We start from the raw sequence: 17,621 nt of genomic DNA, 5'->3' as shown, positions 1-17,621 counted from the left end.
TCTTTGCACAAACTATCCTAGATTGTTGCACCCTTTATCAGAGGCCTTCATTTCCTGGCCATTATTTCTTATTCATCAATCAATCGATTGATCAATCAAACTTCTACTTCAGCATAACCTTCACTCTACCTCACCTCACATATCCAATCAGTTGCTAAACCTTGTGTATTCTATTTTTATAAAATCTCTCCCATCTCTCTCTTTCCACCATCTCTCTTTTTTAAAATTTATTTATTTATTTTTACTTTTCAACATTCAGTTCCACAAGCTTTTGAGTTTTAAATTTTCTCTGCTTACCTCCCTGCCCCAAGACTGCATGCAGTCTGACATAAGTTCTCCATATTCATTCATATTTACCATATTTTCACATTCATATTTCACATATTTTCATATTAATCATGTGGTAAAGAAAAATTAGAACCAATGGGATGAACCGCGAGAAAGAAGAAACAAAACAAAAACAAAAAAAAAAGAGAGAGAGAGAGCAAATAGTCTGCTTCCATCTGCATTCAGTGTCCATAGTTCTTTCTCTGGATGGGGATAGCATTTTCTATTATGAGCCTTTTGGAGCTGTCTTAGATCCTTGCATGGCTGAGAAGAGCCAAGTCTATCAAAGTTAGTCATCACACAATGTGGCTGTAACTATGTACAATGTTCTCTTGGTTCTGCTCCCCTCACTCAGCATCAGTTCGTATAAGTTTTTCCAGGTTTCTCTGAAGTCTGCCTGCTCATCATTACTTATAGTACAATAGTATTCCTTTACATGCATATATCACAACTTATTTAGTCATTCCCCAATTGATGGGCATTGCCTCAATTTCCAAATTTCCAAATCTCTTAAAGAGAGCTGCTATGAATATTTTTGTACATGTGGATACTTTTCCCATTTTTATGATCTCTTTGGGATAAAGCCCTAAAAGTAGTATTGCTGGGTTTCACTCCCCCATCCCTCCCACCCCCGCACAACTCTCTGTCTCTCTCTCTCCCCCCCACAACTACAACCCTGCTTTAGGCCCTCATCACCCCACTTCTGTTTTATTGCAATGGCAGCCTCCTCAATAGTCTTCTTCCCTCTCAAATCTTTCCTGTGATTTTTCAAAGCACAGATCTGACTGTCACTCTTCAATCCAATATTACAATGATTCCCTGTCACTTCTAGGGTGAAATGTGCATTCCTCTTTGGCATTTAAAGCTCTTTACAACCTAGCTCTTTACAACTTGTTCCCCACCTACCTTTCTGACCTTAGTATACATTACTTCCCTTCAAATATTAAGTGGTCTAGCTAGCCAAATTGGTCTCCATGTTGTACCTCATATATGACAATCCATTTCCTATCTCCATGTCCTTGCAATGGCTGTCCCCCATGCCTGGAAGGAACTGCCTTCTACCTTTCTTCAACATTGACAATTTCTATCTTTTTGATCTTTTCTAGTTTGCTAGATACAAAGCAAAATCCTGATTGATATTTTGGTTTGATTTCCTATTATTATCAGTTATTTGGAGCAATTTTTATATGGTATTAATAGTTTAGATTCTTTTGAAAACTGCCCTTTCATATCCTTTGACCACTTATTTATTGTGGAATGGCTCTTGGTCTTACATATATCTCTCAGTTTCCCATCTTTCTGGATGTGAGACCCTTAGAGATATTTGATGTAAAGATTTTTACTAGTCAACAGCTTACTTTCTTATTTTAATTGCATTGATTTTGATCATGTGAAAGCTTTTCAATTTCATCTAAGTATTATTATCTATTTTGTCTTTTGCAATCTCCTTTGTTCTTTGTTTGGTTAAGAATTCTTCTAACTATGGTTGTGAAAGATATCATTATCCATTTTCTGAGTCCAGAGCTTGTTCTGCTGAATGCCCCATATCAACTATTTTCCAGAAACCTAAATAAGTCCCTGATGCCCAAAAAGACCTTTTGACCAACCTTGATTTACAGACTGTATTGAGTTGCAATGTGAACATGAATACAACCTGTGACCCAGAAAGACTTCCTAATAACTAACTGGAGACTCAGTGTTAGGGTTTGTGTCTCTTCTTTTTGGATGTAGATTTTGAGCTTATAGGGAAAGCCTATGTTTTCCTCCTTCTTCTATTTTGTTATTATTTCATCAATATGGATAATTCCCATTGTAAATTCCCATTTGCTGAAGTAAACTAGCAATTCATCTATAACTTGTGGTCTTAAACAGTTGCCTGGGGGCACTAAGAGGCTAAGTAATCTGCCTATGGTCAAAGGGGCAGTAGGTGGCAAGAGGAATTTGAACTTGGTCTTCTGATTCCAAGACTGGTTCTCTATCCTCTCTATATACCATCCTGTCTCAGTCTCATTTTTCATAGCACTTAATATATTCTTAGTCAACAAAGCAGAAATATCAAAGGCCACTCATGTGACCACCATTAACCACTGTAGAAGCTCCCAATACAATGGCCCTGTAGATGAAAAACAAGAACATCAGCAGAATACAACTGATCTATGGGCTCTGCTCTTTTAACTTTCTTAATATTTGTATAAATCTATTTGAGGAAAAATTCTAAAACTTTGTGAGTTTTCTCTTATGGAGACTGTCAAGTTTTAACATTGAATAGCCACATTATTTAATGGATTTTTGTTGTGACAGAAGAAAGAAGAGTCATTTTTACTTTAATGGAATTTATCTTTTGATCTGCTTCCTAGGTCTAATTTTCCCTTGGAAAAGGAAAACTTCTCCATTAAGAAAAAGGAGAGAAATCACTGGAAAAGAAGAGCATGATGGAGTTCTCCACAGTTACCAGTCAGGAGAACGGTACATATCTCTGAATGGCTGGTCCAGACCTGAAAGGGTGTTAAAATATTTATGTTCAAGAATGAGAGGGAAGAATGAAGGGAGGGAAGGAAGGGGAAAGAGAGAAAGAGACAGAGAGAATGAAAATGAATCAGTGTTCAGTAGATCAGTTCTGAAACTCCATGTGAAAGTGAAGAAATTTGTAAACCACTTTTAAGGTAAATGGCACAAGAAACTAATCTGTATATTCAATTGATCCATGTACGACTTTTGTGTCCACTTCTTTTAAGGCTGCTCAATAAAGGGTATAGAGTGTTGGAGTTGGAGTGAGTTCAACAATCCTCCCTGTGATACTTCTTTTTTGAGATCAGGTCTTCCTTTCTCACCCAGGCTGGACGTGCAGCATCACTCATGAGCCTTATCCTAATATCCTGTTCAATCTAATATCCTCCAAGCAATCCTGCTCAACATTGTAAATTTAATCTGCTTCATTTTTCTAACATGGACCTGTTCCCTCCTCTTTAGATAGCCTGGTGGCTGTGTGCTCCAGAGGTTCCCCATATTGATTAGCCTGTACTCCTGATTAGGTTTAGCCTACTACAAGTCAGAACTCCCAAATTTAAGATATCTGCCAGCCTCAGCTTCCCCAATAGCAGGGGCTATAGGCTAGCACCAGCACACTCTGCTCCTCTAATACTTACTAACTATATGACTCAAGGCAAATCACTCAACCTGAACTTCAATTCCATCATCTGTAAAGTGGAACTAATAATATCTATGGTACTTACTTCACATACAGATTGAAAAAATGTATATTAAACACACCAATAATTTAAAAACACTATAAAAGTGTGTCTACTAATATTATGTAAAACCTCGATATAGTTCATGAACTTCATGCATTAAAAATATATCATGTCAAGTTCCCAGCAAAATAACTTAGAATCTTAGAACCAAATGAGAAATTCCCTTCATCTATGCAGTACTGAGATCACTTGGAAATATATGTCCGATGACTTTCTTAGAAATTGCAATCTTCCAATGACCATTTCCAATAAGGGTTTTCAGAAGAGCTAAGAGATGCATAGGTTTCTGCTTCAGATGGAGGGATAAGAGTTAAGAACGAGCAGCATACCATCACAATAACCCAAAGCATGGTGAGATGAAGGAAGGGCTCATTGTATTTTCCTAGAGCACAAGCTGAATCACATTATTACATATTTGACCACAAAATTGTGACTAGGAAGTTTGGCTCCAGTAGCAAATTGAGGGAAATAGAAGAGGACAGTCTTCTTGGTCAAACAAGTCCCAGTGAAGGCAGAGCAACAAGAAGGAGGAGCAACAGTGGGGCGGGAGAAAAGAGAGCCCAGTGCAGTTGGAAGTGGGTCCCAGCACAGAGATAGGACCTTCATGGCATCAGAGGATGTTAACTGCCTGAGTCAAAAGCCCCATCACTCAGCCTTAGTTATGACTGTGTCTGTATCCTGCTGTTTGTACTTAATACTTGGCTCTCTCTTTTTCCCTCAGGTCTCTCTCAGATTCTGAGGCTGGTGCTGAAAGAATTAAGTCTGTTCTATAGCAGAGATGTCAATGGAGTCAGTCTTTTATATGATCTCCTCCATTCCCCCTGGCTACAAGCTCTTCTAAAGGTGAACTCTAAGATTTCTTGGACATTAAGGTCGCTCAAGAGTATATTTAAGATGACAGCAGCAGCATTCAACGGTCTTTGTTAAATACCTAAATGCTCATAGTATTCCATTAGAAAGAAACACAACTAGGGTGGGGCAATTTGCTCTTTGTCCGAGGGTGCTAGATTTCACATTCTTCAGCAACAACAGAACTTCACAGTTAGTTAATAAAATTAATTAATTAAAAGAAGAAGCTACCAACTAGTGTGCTTGTGTTTTACCTCTTTTACCTCCTCCACCACCCTAGGCCTCTCCATTAGGAAACTCATTCCCCTCCCATCTCAGCTGAGAGTATGTTTCACTCTACTTCCTGTAGTTTCTATCCCACATAGAGAATTCCTCATTGTAGATCTGATGCCAAATTTCTATAAGTTATGCAGCCAGGATCCTCCTCCTCTGGCTTTCCATATCTAAATGGTCAAAACATGTTATATGCTGTACCTTTTCCCCCTCTGTAGGTTTATGAAAGTCTCCAGGAATATATCACAAAGAAACCAATCCCTGTCCTGTCCCAGGCACAAGCATTATCCTGCGAGGTAACAGAGGGACCCAAAAAATAATGCAATGTCTATTTAACCCCCTTCTATCAAAAATTCTAGTTTTATCAGATAAAAAAGTGATTAATTGAATGGGATGATTTAACTGTATATACCTTTAATACAATTTTCATTGAGGTCTGAGATATTTCTAGTTTGCATATAGAGAGGGAAGGGAGAAAATTGATCTGTTGTATCCCAAATTATTCAAGTTGACCATATATTTTAACTAATATTTTAGGGCAAATTAATCCATTTCTCCTCCCCCCTCTTCTCATTCTCCCATGCCTCCCCCTTAAAAGTACCTTGAACTTGATCCAGTTCTGTATTTGATTTTTTAAAATTAATTATAAAATTTGATTAAAAAACGTAATTTGATTTAAAAACAACAATGACCATCCATATTATAGACTCACAAGGTTAGAAGAAAACTAATCTATTCTCTATTTTCCATTCCAGCAGTTCTCAATCACTTTAAATTACCTCATTCAGATGAGAATTTATCTTTTTCCTAATGCTTTGTAGTCCTTAAATAGTGATCTTAGCTAATAAAGTAGCCAATCCTGAAACAGAAAATGCTGTTTCCATGCAATGGAGTTGCTGATAGGACACTCACAAGATTTCTTCTAGTACTAAATAGATGTACAGGTCAGTTATAAGTCTTCTGCTCTATAGCTAGGGAAACTAAGGTACCTGGGGGCAGGGGACTCATATTAACTAGGGAGTATTTTAAAGATACTAATGGGGGGAAAAATACAAATGTCCCATTCTGTGGACTTAGAGAAGGAACTGAGTCTTACAGAACTGTCAGCCTGAGCCTCCAGGTTCAATGAGTCCTACCCAAAAACCTTACCTGCTCATTCTGGAATGTAATGAATTAAGGACTCTGCCTAGACCTTGAGATAAAAGATTAACATCGAGGCCTTCAAATGGAAGGATACCTACAGGCCACATATTGACTAAGTTTTAAAATGTAATATTACCTATGTTTTATTATATTTGTTTTTATTTTGTTAAATGTTTCCCAATGGCATTTTAATGTGGTTCAGGTCACATTCAGGAGTATTGTGGGCCATTTGTGGCCTGCTGGTCACAGTTTGACATGGGTGGGAATGGGACTCCCTATAAAACAAAGATAATCAATTTCATAATCCATTCCATTCTACTAACCAGGTGGTGGAGTTGTTGCGGAAGGTTCCTCAGTCGCCTGAGGTTCGAGAACTGAGACAAGTTCTAAAAGCCAAACACTTCCAGGCAAGTGCTGGCTCCTGGGTGGGGGGTGGGAGGATGGGGGTAGGGAGGGCAGGAGGGGGGAGGGAACAAGAGAAGAACCTGGCTGGGAGGGTACCCACTGAAAAATGGGAAGCATAGATGAAGTACTGTCAGATAAGAAGGTTCATGATAATGGACAAGGAGAGGGATGCATTTAAATGTCACAAAATTTTAGAGGCAGAGGAAGTCTTAGGGGATGAAACTTTGCAATGTAATTAGCAGTCTTTTCTTTTTTTTTTTTGAAGAGGCACAAATATATTTGAAGGCATATGGATCCTAGATCATCAGAGCTGGAAGGAATCTTGGAGGTTGTCGGGACTAACTACCTCATTTTGCAAATGAGAGACTGATCCCTCAAAGGTCACCCAGTCAGTAACTACAGAGGCAGCCCTGGAATCCACAGCTCCTGACCTAGGCTTTTTTCTAGCAAGCCTTATGACAGGGACTATTTCAGACTTATTGCAGTCTCATTATTCAGATGGGACTTGACCAGGTTTTAATCAGCCTGGCATGGGATCATGGGATCAGATTTAGACCTGGTGAGATCAAATTTACCCCACACTCATTTTACAGATAAGGAAACTGACGCTGAGAGAGGCTAAGGGAGTTTTTACCCATGCTCCAGTGAGTATGGTCCAGAAGGCACGGTTTCTTCTGCTCAACACCCTTTTAGCAATAAATAAATAAATTTGTAAAACAATTTTTAAAAATTCATTTTTACCAAAGGAAACTGATTAAACTAAATGGGGTGCTTTGAATACATGCCATTCAAATTAGATCTGAATGTACATGCCATCCAAATTACATTTTGAAAGACATCTTCTTCAGGGTTTTTTTTTAACCTATTCCGTCTTTACACATCATTAAAAAGGTAAAAGGATGAAATCGACAAGCTTTATCCATTGTCAGATTATTCAAATTGAGCACGTATTTTTAACTCCTATTTTAAGACAAATCTCAGACAAATCTCACGCTTCCTGTTCCCCTCTCCTCCTCCCACATCACCCCTCCCAAAAGAATCTTGTTCCTGAGTAGCCAGGATTTTATTGTGAAAAATGGCAATAATTTTTATTAGATACAGCTAGTCAGTGTCCGAGGCAGGTTTTGAACTCAGGTTTTTCTCTGGCTCCAAGCCCAAGGCTCCATCCACTGTACCATGCTGATCTTGATGCTGAGACGTCGATGTTTTACCATCTGAATGTTACGTACCAAGTAATCAAGAACGCTGACGAAGCGTGGCCACTGGGCGGCGCAGCGCACTCAACATTGAACCTTACTTAGTTTCAAATACTTAGTAACTGTGTAACTCTAGGGAAGTCAGTCAAATCTTTATCTGCTTCACTTTTCTTATCTATACAATGAGGACAGTAGTAGCACTTATCTCAAAGGGTTGTTGTGAGGATAAAATGAGACAATATTTTCAAAGTTCTGTACAAATTTGAAAGCATCCAGGCAGATGATGACAGAGTCCCTGAGGAAAAGAGATATGGTAAACTAGTCCACCCTGTCTTTATTTCACTGGCAAAATCTCTAAGAATTGGGAAAAAATAAATGAGACAACTTGGAAAATTTCAAGTTTGGAATTAGGTTTGAAAAGATATTAGTGTAATCAATGAATGAAGAAAGCATTTATTAAATGCTGACTGTGCAAAGAATCGGATACTGCTGTACTAAGAGACAATGTGGTGGTGGATCAGGCGGCTCTCAGAGAATACTTGTTAGTGCTTATGCATGCTGAGAATACCAATTTATCGACTTCATGGTATTTGGAATGCTAGCTATACCTCAGACATCTAGTGCAAAAGATAACCATTGATTATCAACAATCTGAACATGAACAACGCTAAGTTATTTTCTAAAGTTCCAATTCAATTCTGCCTGTTAAGCAATATTTTAGGAAGACCAATGATAACATCACCAACGATTACAGAAGTGTTAGGCGTCTTGTCATCAAAAGAAACTGATCACCCCAGATCCTCCTTTGTGGTATAGGGTGATGGGGGACTCCTCTTCTATTCCTCCTCCTCCTTCTCCTCTTCCTCCTTTCTCCTCCTCCTCCTTCTTCTCTTCCTTCTCCTCCTTTTCCTTCTTCTTTTAATATACCAATGCTAGACACTATGCTGAGTGTTTTACAAATATCATCTCTTTTGAGATCCTTGCACTGACCCTGGAAAGTTTTCACAGATGAGAAAACTGAAGTAAACAGATGTTTCTGTCTAGTGTTTTATAGCAAGTAAGTGCTTGAATCTGGATTCGAATTCAGATCTCCCAGCACTACCTGCCTCTTAACCTTATCTCCTTGAGAGTCACACAAGTCAATTTGAATCAGGTAGGACCTGAATCTTGATCTTCCATACTCTGAGGACAACTTCTCTGCCAGAGTTTCCCTCAGTGGCTTTATCTTTTAATTTGTAACTTTTACCAGTGTCTTTTGTTTTAGTATCACCTTTAGTTATTTTTGGCGGGAGAGGGGAGGCAACTGCAGTTAAATGACTTGCCCAGGGTCACAAAGCTAGTAAGTGTCTGAGGTCAAATTTGAACTCAGGTTCTTCTGACTCCAGGGCCAGTTGCTCTATCTACCGAACCACTTAGCTTCCCCAATATCACCTTTATTTCTAAACATATCCTTCCCATTTCCCCTAACTTATGAGCCACTGTTTGTAACAAAGAGGGGGGAGGAAGAGAAAAAAAGCAATTCAGCAAAAACAACCAAGATATCCTTTGAATCAAGCAGTCCACGCAATATTCCAAATCTTCCGCCCTGCAGCTCCCCACCTCGGGAAGTATATTGTTCATCTCATTCCTGAGGCCTAAACCTCCCAACTACTTTTTAGAATAGTTATTAGAGTCATAGTATAGTTAGTTTTGCTACAATATGACATATGTTTCCTAAAAAATCACCAAAATTGCAAAACCACATGATATAATCCACAGGGCTTGTGGGAGAAAGGAGGTTAGGAATTCCACTTCCAGTCAGGGGCATTTCTTCTTTTGGTGGCATTGTCTCTGTTCATCCTCAATGTGGATTCCTTTATGATTATTATTTGGGAGAGACCCCATGTTCTTTCACTTAACACTCAAGGTTCTTCTCAATACATGAAGCTTTCTTTTTGCATGGACTCCTTGGCGTTTTTGGACTAGGAACCTTAGATGTCCTGGGGATATTTGAATGAGTGGGGCTTTTTTAATGTAGAAAAGTCCACAAGTGCAAAAGAAGAGCAAAGCACAGCCTTGCAGGATAGCACAGGCGGTAAACTGAGATAGCTGGTAGATGTTTGGGCGGGGGGGTGCATTTTGTATATTCCTTTATGGCCAAGTTCAACTGGGTATAGTTTTCTGTGTTCACCTAGTATTTCTTGAAGAATAAATCACAAATAAGCAAGCAAGAAACCTGTGTTAGGCTCAAATTGTTCCCTAATTTTTCAATTACATGGAAACAAATTCACATTTTCAAAATGAGTCTAATTGCAGAACTGACTATATGCTGTTGTTATGACTCTACTGTGTTCCTTCATATGTCTCCCCATGTTTCTCTGAATTCCTAAAGCTTATTGTTTCTTACTACATAATAACATTCTATTACATTTATATACCACAGTTTATTCAGTCATTCTCCAATTGATGGGGAATTTTTGCTATGTCAAAAAGTATTGATAGTATGGCATTTATTTCTGTCATCACCCTCTTCAGGCATATCAACCTAGTATCAACATAGTCTACAAATACCATAATTCTAAATTATTTTCCAGAATGGCTAGGTCCTTTCATATGCATTTGTAGGGTCCAGCAGTGCATTTATAGGCTCATCCCTTCAAATACTGACTGTTTCCATAAAAAAAAATAACTTTGCTAAAACTTGAATTGCTTGATCAACATTTTTCATATAACATTTGGACAATTTTTCATATGGTCATCACAGAAAAATTTTATGGTAATCAAGAGACTTAAAGAGGAAAATCTGTTGGTCCTTTGCTTAACCCAGCAGCCAAAAATTCTCCATCTATTTATGTTAGGAAAACTACTGCACAGAATATTTTGTAATTCAAATTCCACATGTGTAACGTGGACTAGGTTCAGTCCATAGTTTATGTTACCTGGGCTTCCAAGTGATGAGATTGCCACTCAAAATCATAGAATCATGAATTTTTAGCAGGAGTTAATCAGCAGGACTTGTGTGCTGTGTGCCACATGTCATGTTGTTTGGAGCTGACTTTGGGGATGGACACGTTTCAAAGGATGATCATGGCTCGTGTTTTTGTCCTCCTGTCCCAGGCTTTACTAAACGCCCATGACACTGTGGCTCAGAAAGATTTTGAGCCAGTTCTTCCCCCACTGCCTGACAACATCCCTGAGGATGAGGAAGCTTTGAGGATTGTCTGCTTGGTGAAAAATAAGCAGCCCCTGGTAAGAAAGTCTTTTGATGTTTGAATTTTGAAATGTGCTACGGACATCAGAGTCTCTAGAGAGGTGACATGGACACTATGTGTGTCCATGATTGGTGAAAATTAAACTACAGGCATTCAGAAAATTTGGAGGGAAATTGTGTTAGCCATAAAGAATTTCCCCCCCTTTTTTTATGCTTTCAAATACACTGAATTTCTTAATTTTTGCTCTAACTAGAGATGTCCATTTACTGTTCTCTGTCCAAGCTGCAAGGTATAAGACGTGAGAAATTATGTCTTTTATTTCTTTGTTTTGGTGATTGATCTGAGTTTTTTTTTAATCACTCTGTTAGATGTCATTTAATTAAAATGAACAAGCTCTTAGCAAAGCATCTGATAAGATATCTCCTAATGTTCTTATGTTGGAGAGGGAAATGGCAAACCATTCTAGTATCTTTGTCAAGAAAACCCCATGGACAATATAGTCCATGGGATCATGAAGAGTCAGACAGGACTGAACTGACTGAACGATATTCTTATAGAAGAGATGGAAAGATGTGGACTAGACAATAACACAATTAAATTGATTTCAAACCACTTGATTGGCCAGACTCAAGTTGTTAATGGTTCTATGTCAACTTGGTAGGAGGCCTTATTCAAATGGATTGCCCCAGGGATGTTCTTACCTTTTTATCTGTGGCTTACATAAAAGTTTAGTGGGCATGGTAAGTAATTGTCAGATAACACAAAGCAGGGATGACAGACTGAGCGATGGAATGAGGACTCATAAAGACCTGGATTGACTAAAGCATTGGGTTAGATCTTTAAAAGAAATTAAATTAGATAGTAATAACTAAGAAATCTTAAGCTTTGCCTAAGAAAATCAGCTTCACAAGGATAGAATGGGGAAGGCAGGGCTAGACAACAGTTCATCTGAAAGAGATCCAGGGCTTCTGGTGTACTCAATATGAATTAGTAGTAAGATAAGGCAATTTTTTAAAAAAAAGTCATTCTTGGGGCTGTATTAAGAGAGAGATATGTTCTAAGGATAAGAAGGTGAAAGCCCCTCTGTACTTTGCCCTGGTCAGAGCACATATATAGTACTGTGTTTTGTTCTGGGCGCCACAATTTATAAAGGACATCAGTTCATTCATGGTAGAAACCACCAAGGCGTGGACTGTTGGGTACATTGACACATGAGGACCAATTGAGGGACTGGAAATGACTAAAGAAATGAATACTCAAGGGGAACATAACCGTGTACAGTATTCAACAATTTGAAGGGCCAACATATGGAAAAAAGATTAGTCCTAAAGGGTGCATCTCCCCTTTCGACTTAAAGGGCAAAACTGAGAACAATAGATAGAAGAGGCAGACCGAGTCCAGCTATCAAGAAAAACTTCCTAAAAATGAGGGCTGACCAAAAGTGAAATAGGTTGCCTGAGGATGAAGTAGACTCTGCTTCATTAGAGATCTTCAAGCGGAGGCTTGTTGACCACTTGTTTAGTATGTTATACTAAGGATGAGGCAGATCAGTTGGCCACAAGAGTTCCCTTCTACCTTAAAAATTCTGTGAATTCAGTTCACTATACTCTTTACACTCTCTTCCTTGATTATCTCATCAGCTCCCATAGGTTTAGCTGTCATCTCTGGGCATGTTGTAACCAAATCTATATATCCAGTCTAATTTGTCTTGAAATAGATACCTCAGGCTCAACATGTCCAAAAGGAACTCATCGTATTTCTTCCCAAATTCCCTCCTCCTCCAATTTTCTTTATTTCTATTGCTTGAAAAAGTTTTTTTAATTCATTTTTAAGTGATTTTTTTTATCCCAGATACTAGAGATGACCTTATCTAGAAAGTAAGACTTGTGTTGACTCCAAGGAGTCCAAGCACACTGAATTAAAAGTGTATCTTGTGCTTCTCTTTTTTTCAGGGTGCTACCATCAAGCGTCATGAGATAACAGGAGATATCATGGTGGCCAGGATAATCCATGGTGGACTCGCTGACAGGAGTGGTAAGTTGGAATTTTGGTGGTCAGTGATTGTGTGAAAACTAAATAACTTCAATTTTCTCTCCAATGTGTCTTGGGATCAGATGGTGACCCCTCAGAAGCTGCAGAACTGCCCTTAAATGGCCTAAATAGCCAAGTCCCCTTGCAAGAGACTTCCCCTCCAGCATCTTTCACAACTGATACTGCCTCCTAGCCTTTGAACATACTCACTTCTCCATTTTAAAAATGGCTTTTCTTTATCCTGCTGCCCCCTTCTAGCTTCTTTTATTTCTTTCTTTCACAGTCATTTCTCACCCTTCAAATGTGGACATTTCCCAACCTCTGTTCTAGACCCCATGTTCTTTCTCAACTTTCCTTCCTTTGGAGAGCTTATCCATTTGGATGCCTTCGACTTAATATTTCAATTCTTCAGTGGATTGGTGATCTCACCCCTATAGGTACTCCATCCACTGGAACAGATTGAAGACTATCAGTCAATATGTTCTTCAATTATGAGGCATTGTGGTATAGTAGATAGAGTGACCTTTCTGACCTGGAGTCAGAAAGATATGAATACAAATCCTACCTTAAGCACTTATCATATGCTATGTGACCTAGGCAAATTAAGTCATTTAATCCTTTTGACCCTCAGTTTCCTCATCTGCAAAATGATGACTTAATGACCTCTAAGGTCTCTTCTAGGTCTAAATCTGTGATTGTGAACTTCTGTGAAATTGTCATTCTTATCCATGTCTTTCTATAAATCCTCTGAAAGGGATCTTCCCAACTTGTTAGAGATCTGCCTTACTTGGTTGTTTGCTTGCTTTTACAATTTCACACATACCTATACAACACTTAAGCCATCTATCTGTTACTCCTCACTCTTGATACATATTCCTCTCCTTTTGGTCCCAAGTATCCTTGATAGAATAGTACTGATAGCACTTCTCCCATATAAATTAGCAGCAATAACTACAAGGGACCCTGGCATATGTAGTCTGGGTTAATTTTTCCCAAGGTTCTTCCCTCTGAAGACTAGGTTGCTTTTTCCTTAAAAGTTTTTGAAGCTGTCCCAAGACTCAGTCCTGGGATGCTAAGGCTTGAATCAGGAGTGTAGCTTCCTTCCAAAGGTCCCCTGGATGTGGAGTCAAAAGCTCCTTCCTCAGACTTGACACTCTGCAGACCAACCGTGGCAAAGACTGAGAAGCTACACATTTTGCCTTTCTTTTGTACCCCATGGTGCTTGGGATGGTACCTGGCATATGGTCGCAGCTCAACAAAATGGTAGTCTATGTTGTGGTTAAGCACCTTCACTTCTTTTACTGTTAGATGGTCTAGGAGGTCTCGTTTCATTCCAATCCAAAACTTGAATAGGAACAGCCTGAGTCAGAACTGAGCCACATCAGGTTGGTAATATGCCAAAACCTACCCATACCCACCTGTGTTTGAACTGCAATCTGTATTCTTTTAAGATTGTGCTGTTCCATAACTTGTGGCTGTATAGCATCATTGGTAGAAAACTTGTGTTTGAAAGAAAGAAGGAAGGAAAAAAAGAGAAAGGAAGGAAGGAAGGAAAGAAAAGAAACCAGGCTTCCATATTGATGATTCTCAAAATTATATCTTTAATTCTATCTACTATAGAACTGTGGTATAAGGCAGCTGTGGTTTAATGTAACAAGGATCCTCAATTTGAAGGCAGCCTCCCTGGGTTCAGATCCTGACTCTGTTACTTTCTAAGCTAAGCCAACAAATCACTTCATCTCCTTGGGGGTCAACTTCCCTTCTCTATAAAGTAAGAGAATGGGACTAGAAGATCTACATCCCATAGTCCCATAAATATATTTTTTGTAGCCTTGTTGCTGTCCAGATAGTGTCCCCAGAGAGAAAAATATCCATGAAGCTATAATAGAAACTTTTACAGTTTTACACTTTGAGCTTAAATGAAAAGATGTCTGGCTCCCAAAAAAAGATTTCTATCTGAAGTTTAGAGACAAGGAAGAATGAGTCAAGAGCAAGGTCAAGAAATGAACTAGCAAAAGTGCAACATTTAAAGAAAATCTTGGCTTTATTTTGCTTTCTCTTGCCTTTCTATCAATCTTTGCAGATATTTGGGGGTTTGGCCTGAAGCTGATAACAAGGGGACCCTGTAGCTATCTGTATTGACTGCATGGAGGTCTAGGACTGACTGACTAATTGAGGATGGGAAGAAGCAGGTCCCACAAAAGCTACAGGATCCCAATAGGGCCAGTGAGGGGAAGCGGCCTCCTGAAAAATATTCTCCAGCCATCTGTTGCTGGGCCCGCAAATCCATACTCATTATTACCCTTATTGGTTTTTAGACCTGAGAGGCAGTGAATTTAATAAAGACTAAACTGTTTATGAAGTAATTACTGCAAAAAGCTAATTTGTGCTTTTCTCATTATAAAGTATGAATGTGTATAGGATCATGTATCTGGAACCAGGAAAGACTTCAGCCAGAATGTCTCCCTTCATTTTAGATATGAGGGAACTGAGCCCCAAGGAGATTAAGTGATTTGCCTGAGGTTGCTGTTGTTTTTTCAGTCATGTCTGACTCTTTGTGAGCCCATTTGGAGTTTTCTTGGCAGAGATCCTGGAGTGGTTTGCCGTTTCCTTCTCCAACTCATTTGACAGATGAGGAAACTGAGCAAACAGAGTTAAGTGACTTTCCTATGGTCATGCAGCTAGTAAGTGACTGAGGCCAGATTTGAACTCAGGAAGATGAGTCTTCCTGACTCAGGGCTCTATATTCTATCCACTGCTACCCCCATTACCCTAGGTTACACAGAAACCAAGCATCAGAGGCTAGGTTTGAACCTAGGCACTAGACTCCAGAGAATATGCCAAATATGCACAATATAATTAGTAATAATGATGATAATCATCCTTATAGTAATGATTATCATGGCAACAACTTGCATTTGTTCTAGGGACCACAAAACTCTTTCCTCACAATTGCCCTGTGAGGCAGGTAGAACTCTAGGTTAGGAAGAATTTTGAGGACATATGAAGGATGATGCTTTTAGAAAAACATGTACTGCTGTGCACTGAATACTTATTTCAGCAAATGTCTTAACCTCTGTTATGATGGGCTCCACCCAGAGGCAATGACCAGAACAAGAGGACTGACAGGCAAACCCACTGCATTTGGTCCTGTCACACCATACCTGGAGGATTCTGTTCAGTTCTGGATGCCACAATTTGGGAAGAATTTGACAAGTTGGAATGGGAGCATGAAATAAAGGGAAGAGCACTGGAATTAGAATTAGAGGACCTGAGTTTAAAACTCAGCTCTGGTATGACCTTGGGCAAGTGACTTAAATTCCCTGGGCCTCTGTTTCTCTATCTGTAAAATGAAGCAATTAGCCCAGATGATTTCTAAGTTCACTTCCAACTTGAAATCTATTGTCCAGTGATCTAAAGGAGGGTGATCAATAGGGTAAGGGGATTAGAAGCCATATCATACAAAGATCAGTTGAGGGAAGTGGAGATATTTGTCCTAGCAAAGAGAAGATGGGGAAGGGAGATGACATGATATGTGACTTCAAGTATTTGAAGGCCGTTGACTCATTTTGCCTGGTCCCAGGAGCACATCAGGATAAGGAAAAGTTTCCATTGCTGCTGTCCCCAAGTAGAATGGCCTCAGGCAAATGTGCATGTCCCTTGGTCACTAGAGCTCATCGAGCAGAATGTTGTAAAGAAAATTCCTTTTGAGGTATAGCTTGGACTAGGCACCCTTGTGTAAAGGGACGAGTTAGAGCCGACCCCTATCCATTGCAGGACGCCACACTGAGAGCCTGCCTAGATAACCTAGGGGCTTGTCAGTAGGGGTGGAACTAGATGGATTTCAGGAGGAAGGGTCTCGTCTTTGTTTGCAACGTGGCAGTTCTTTGTCCAGCTCCGGATGTCCAGTGGAGAAGACACCCATATAAGGAAAGGTGTTAGGTGATAGGTTCAATGTATAGGCTTCACATAATTAACACTATATATGCATGTGAGCTAGCTGGAATAAACAGAGTCTTCACCACCTTGTCTCCCACCTCATTTCATTACTCACTAGATCAAGGCCTCTTGCCGGACAAGAGCCTTGGGTCGGGGTTAGGGGTTCCCGTAATGGTCTAGGGGACCCCAACACCCTTGTGGATCGTCTGACCTTCCCATTGTATACTTTGATGAAACTCATCCCTATGGCAGCATTTCTTTCCTTTTTTCACCCGTTTTTGTTTTTGACACTTTTCTCTGTACCCCTGAGGACCTCAGATAGCCTTCCCATCAACTCCCATACGTATCCCAATCACACCATCTTTATCTTGCGTTTCCATTTGTCTAGGGCTGCTCTATGCTGGAGACAAATTGGTGGAAGTGAATGGCATTTCGGTAGAGGGACTCGAACCAGAACAAGTCATCCATATCCTGGTATCAATCTTTGCTTTCCCTTTTTTTCTCCTCTCCTCTCCTCTCCTCTCTTCTCCTCTCCTCTGCTCTCCCCTCCTCCCTATCTCTCTGTCTCTGTCTCTGTCTCTGTCTCTGTCTCTGTCTCTCTCTCTCTCTCTCTCTCTCTCTCTCTCTCTGTCTCTGTCTCTGTCTCTCTCTCTCTCTCTTATAATTTAGCTTAGGGGGTGCACTGGAGACCAGACTGGGCTGGAAGCAGGAAATCCTGAGTCCAAATTTGACCATGGGCAAGTCACTTAGACCACTATTGTCAAACTCAAATGGAACAGAAGACCCTACATAAGTGTATTTGAAGGCTGTACATTGATTTAGCTTTAAAATGTAATGTTACCTATGTTTTGTTGTATTTTATTTATTTTTAAAAAATATCTCCCAATTATATTTTAATCTAACTCAGATCTGTACACTGAATGTTGTGGCCTCCAGTTTGATATCTCTGACTTAAATCTCCATCACCCTCAGTTTCCTCATCTGTAAAATGGGGATAATAATAGCATTTGCCTCCC

General features: G+C 39.5%; 1 protein-coding gene across 1 annotated transcript in view; it reads left to right on the top strand.

Moving 5' to 3' along the window:
• MPP4 (MAGUK p55 scaffold protein 4) overlaps window positions 1-17,621 on the top strand; it is a 59,174-nt gene that overhangs the window by 8,602 nt on the left and 32,951 nt on the right. The window contains exons 2-8 of the mRNA XM_072621511.1: window positions 2,725-2,793; window positions 4,300-4,421; window positions 4,919-4,996; window positions 6,170-6,250; window positions 10,541-10,672; window positions 12,588-12,669; window positions 16,994-17,079. Of these exons, the coding sequence (XP_072477612.1) occupies window positions 2,725-2,793; window positions 4,300-4,421; window positions 4,919-4,996; window positions 6,170-6,250; window positions 10,541-10,672; window positions 12,588-12,669; window positions 16,994-17,079 (650 nt within the window). The remainder of the gene's footprint in view (window positions 1-2,724; window positions 2,794-4,299; window positions 4,422-4,918; window positions 4,997-6,169; window positions 6,251-10,540; window positions 10,673-12,587; window positions 12,670-16,993; window positions 17,080-17,621) is intronic.

Source organism: Notamacropus eugenii, chromosome 6, assembly GCF_028372415.1.
Source record: "Notamacropus eugenii isolate mMacEug1 chromosome 6, mMacEug1.pri_v2, whole genome shotgun sequence".
NCBI classification, from domain to species: Eukaryota; Metazoa; Chordata; class Mammalia; order Diprotodontia; family Macropodidae; genus Notamacropus; species Notamacropus eugenii.
Note: the sequence above shows the minus strand (reverse complement) of the source record. Positions and strands in the feature narration are given on the sequence as shown.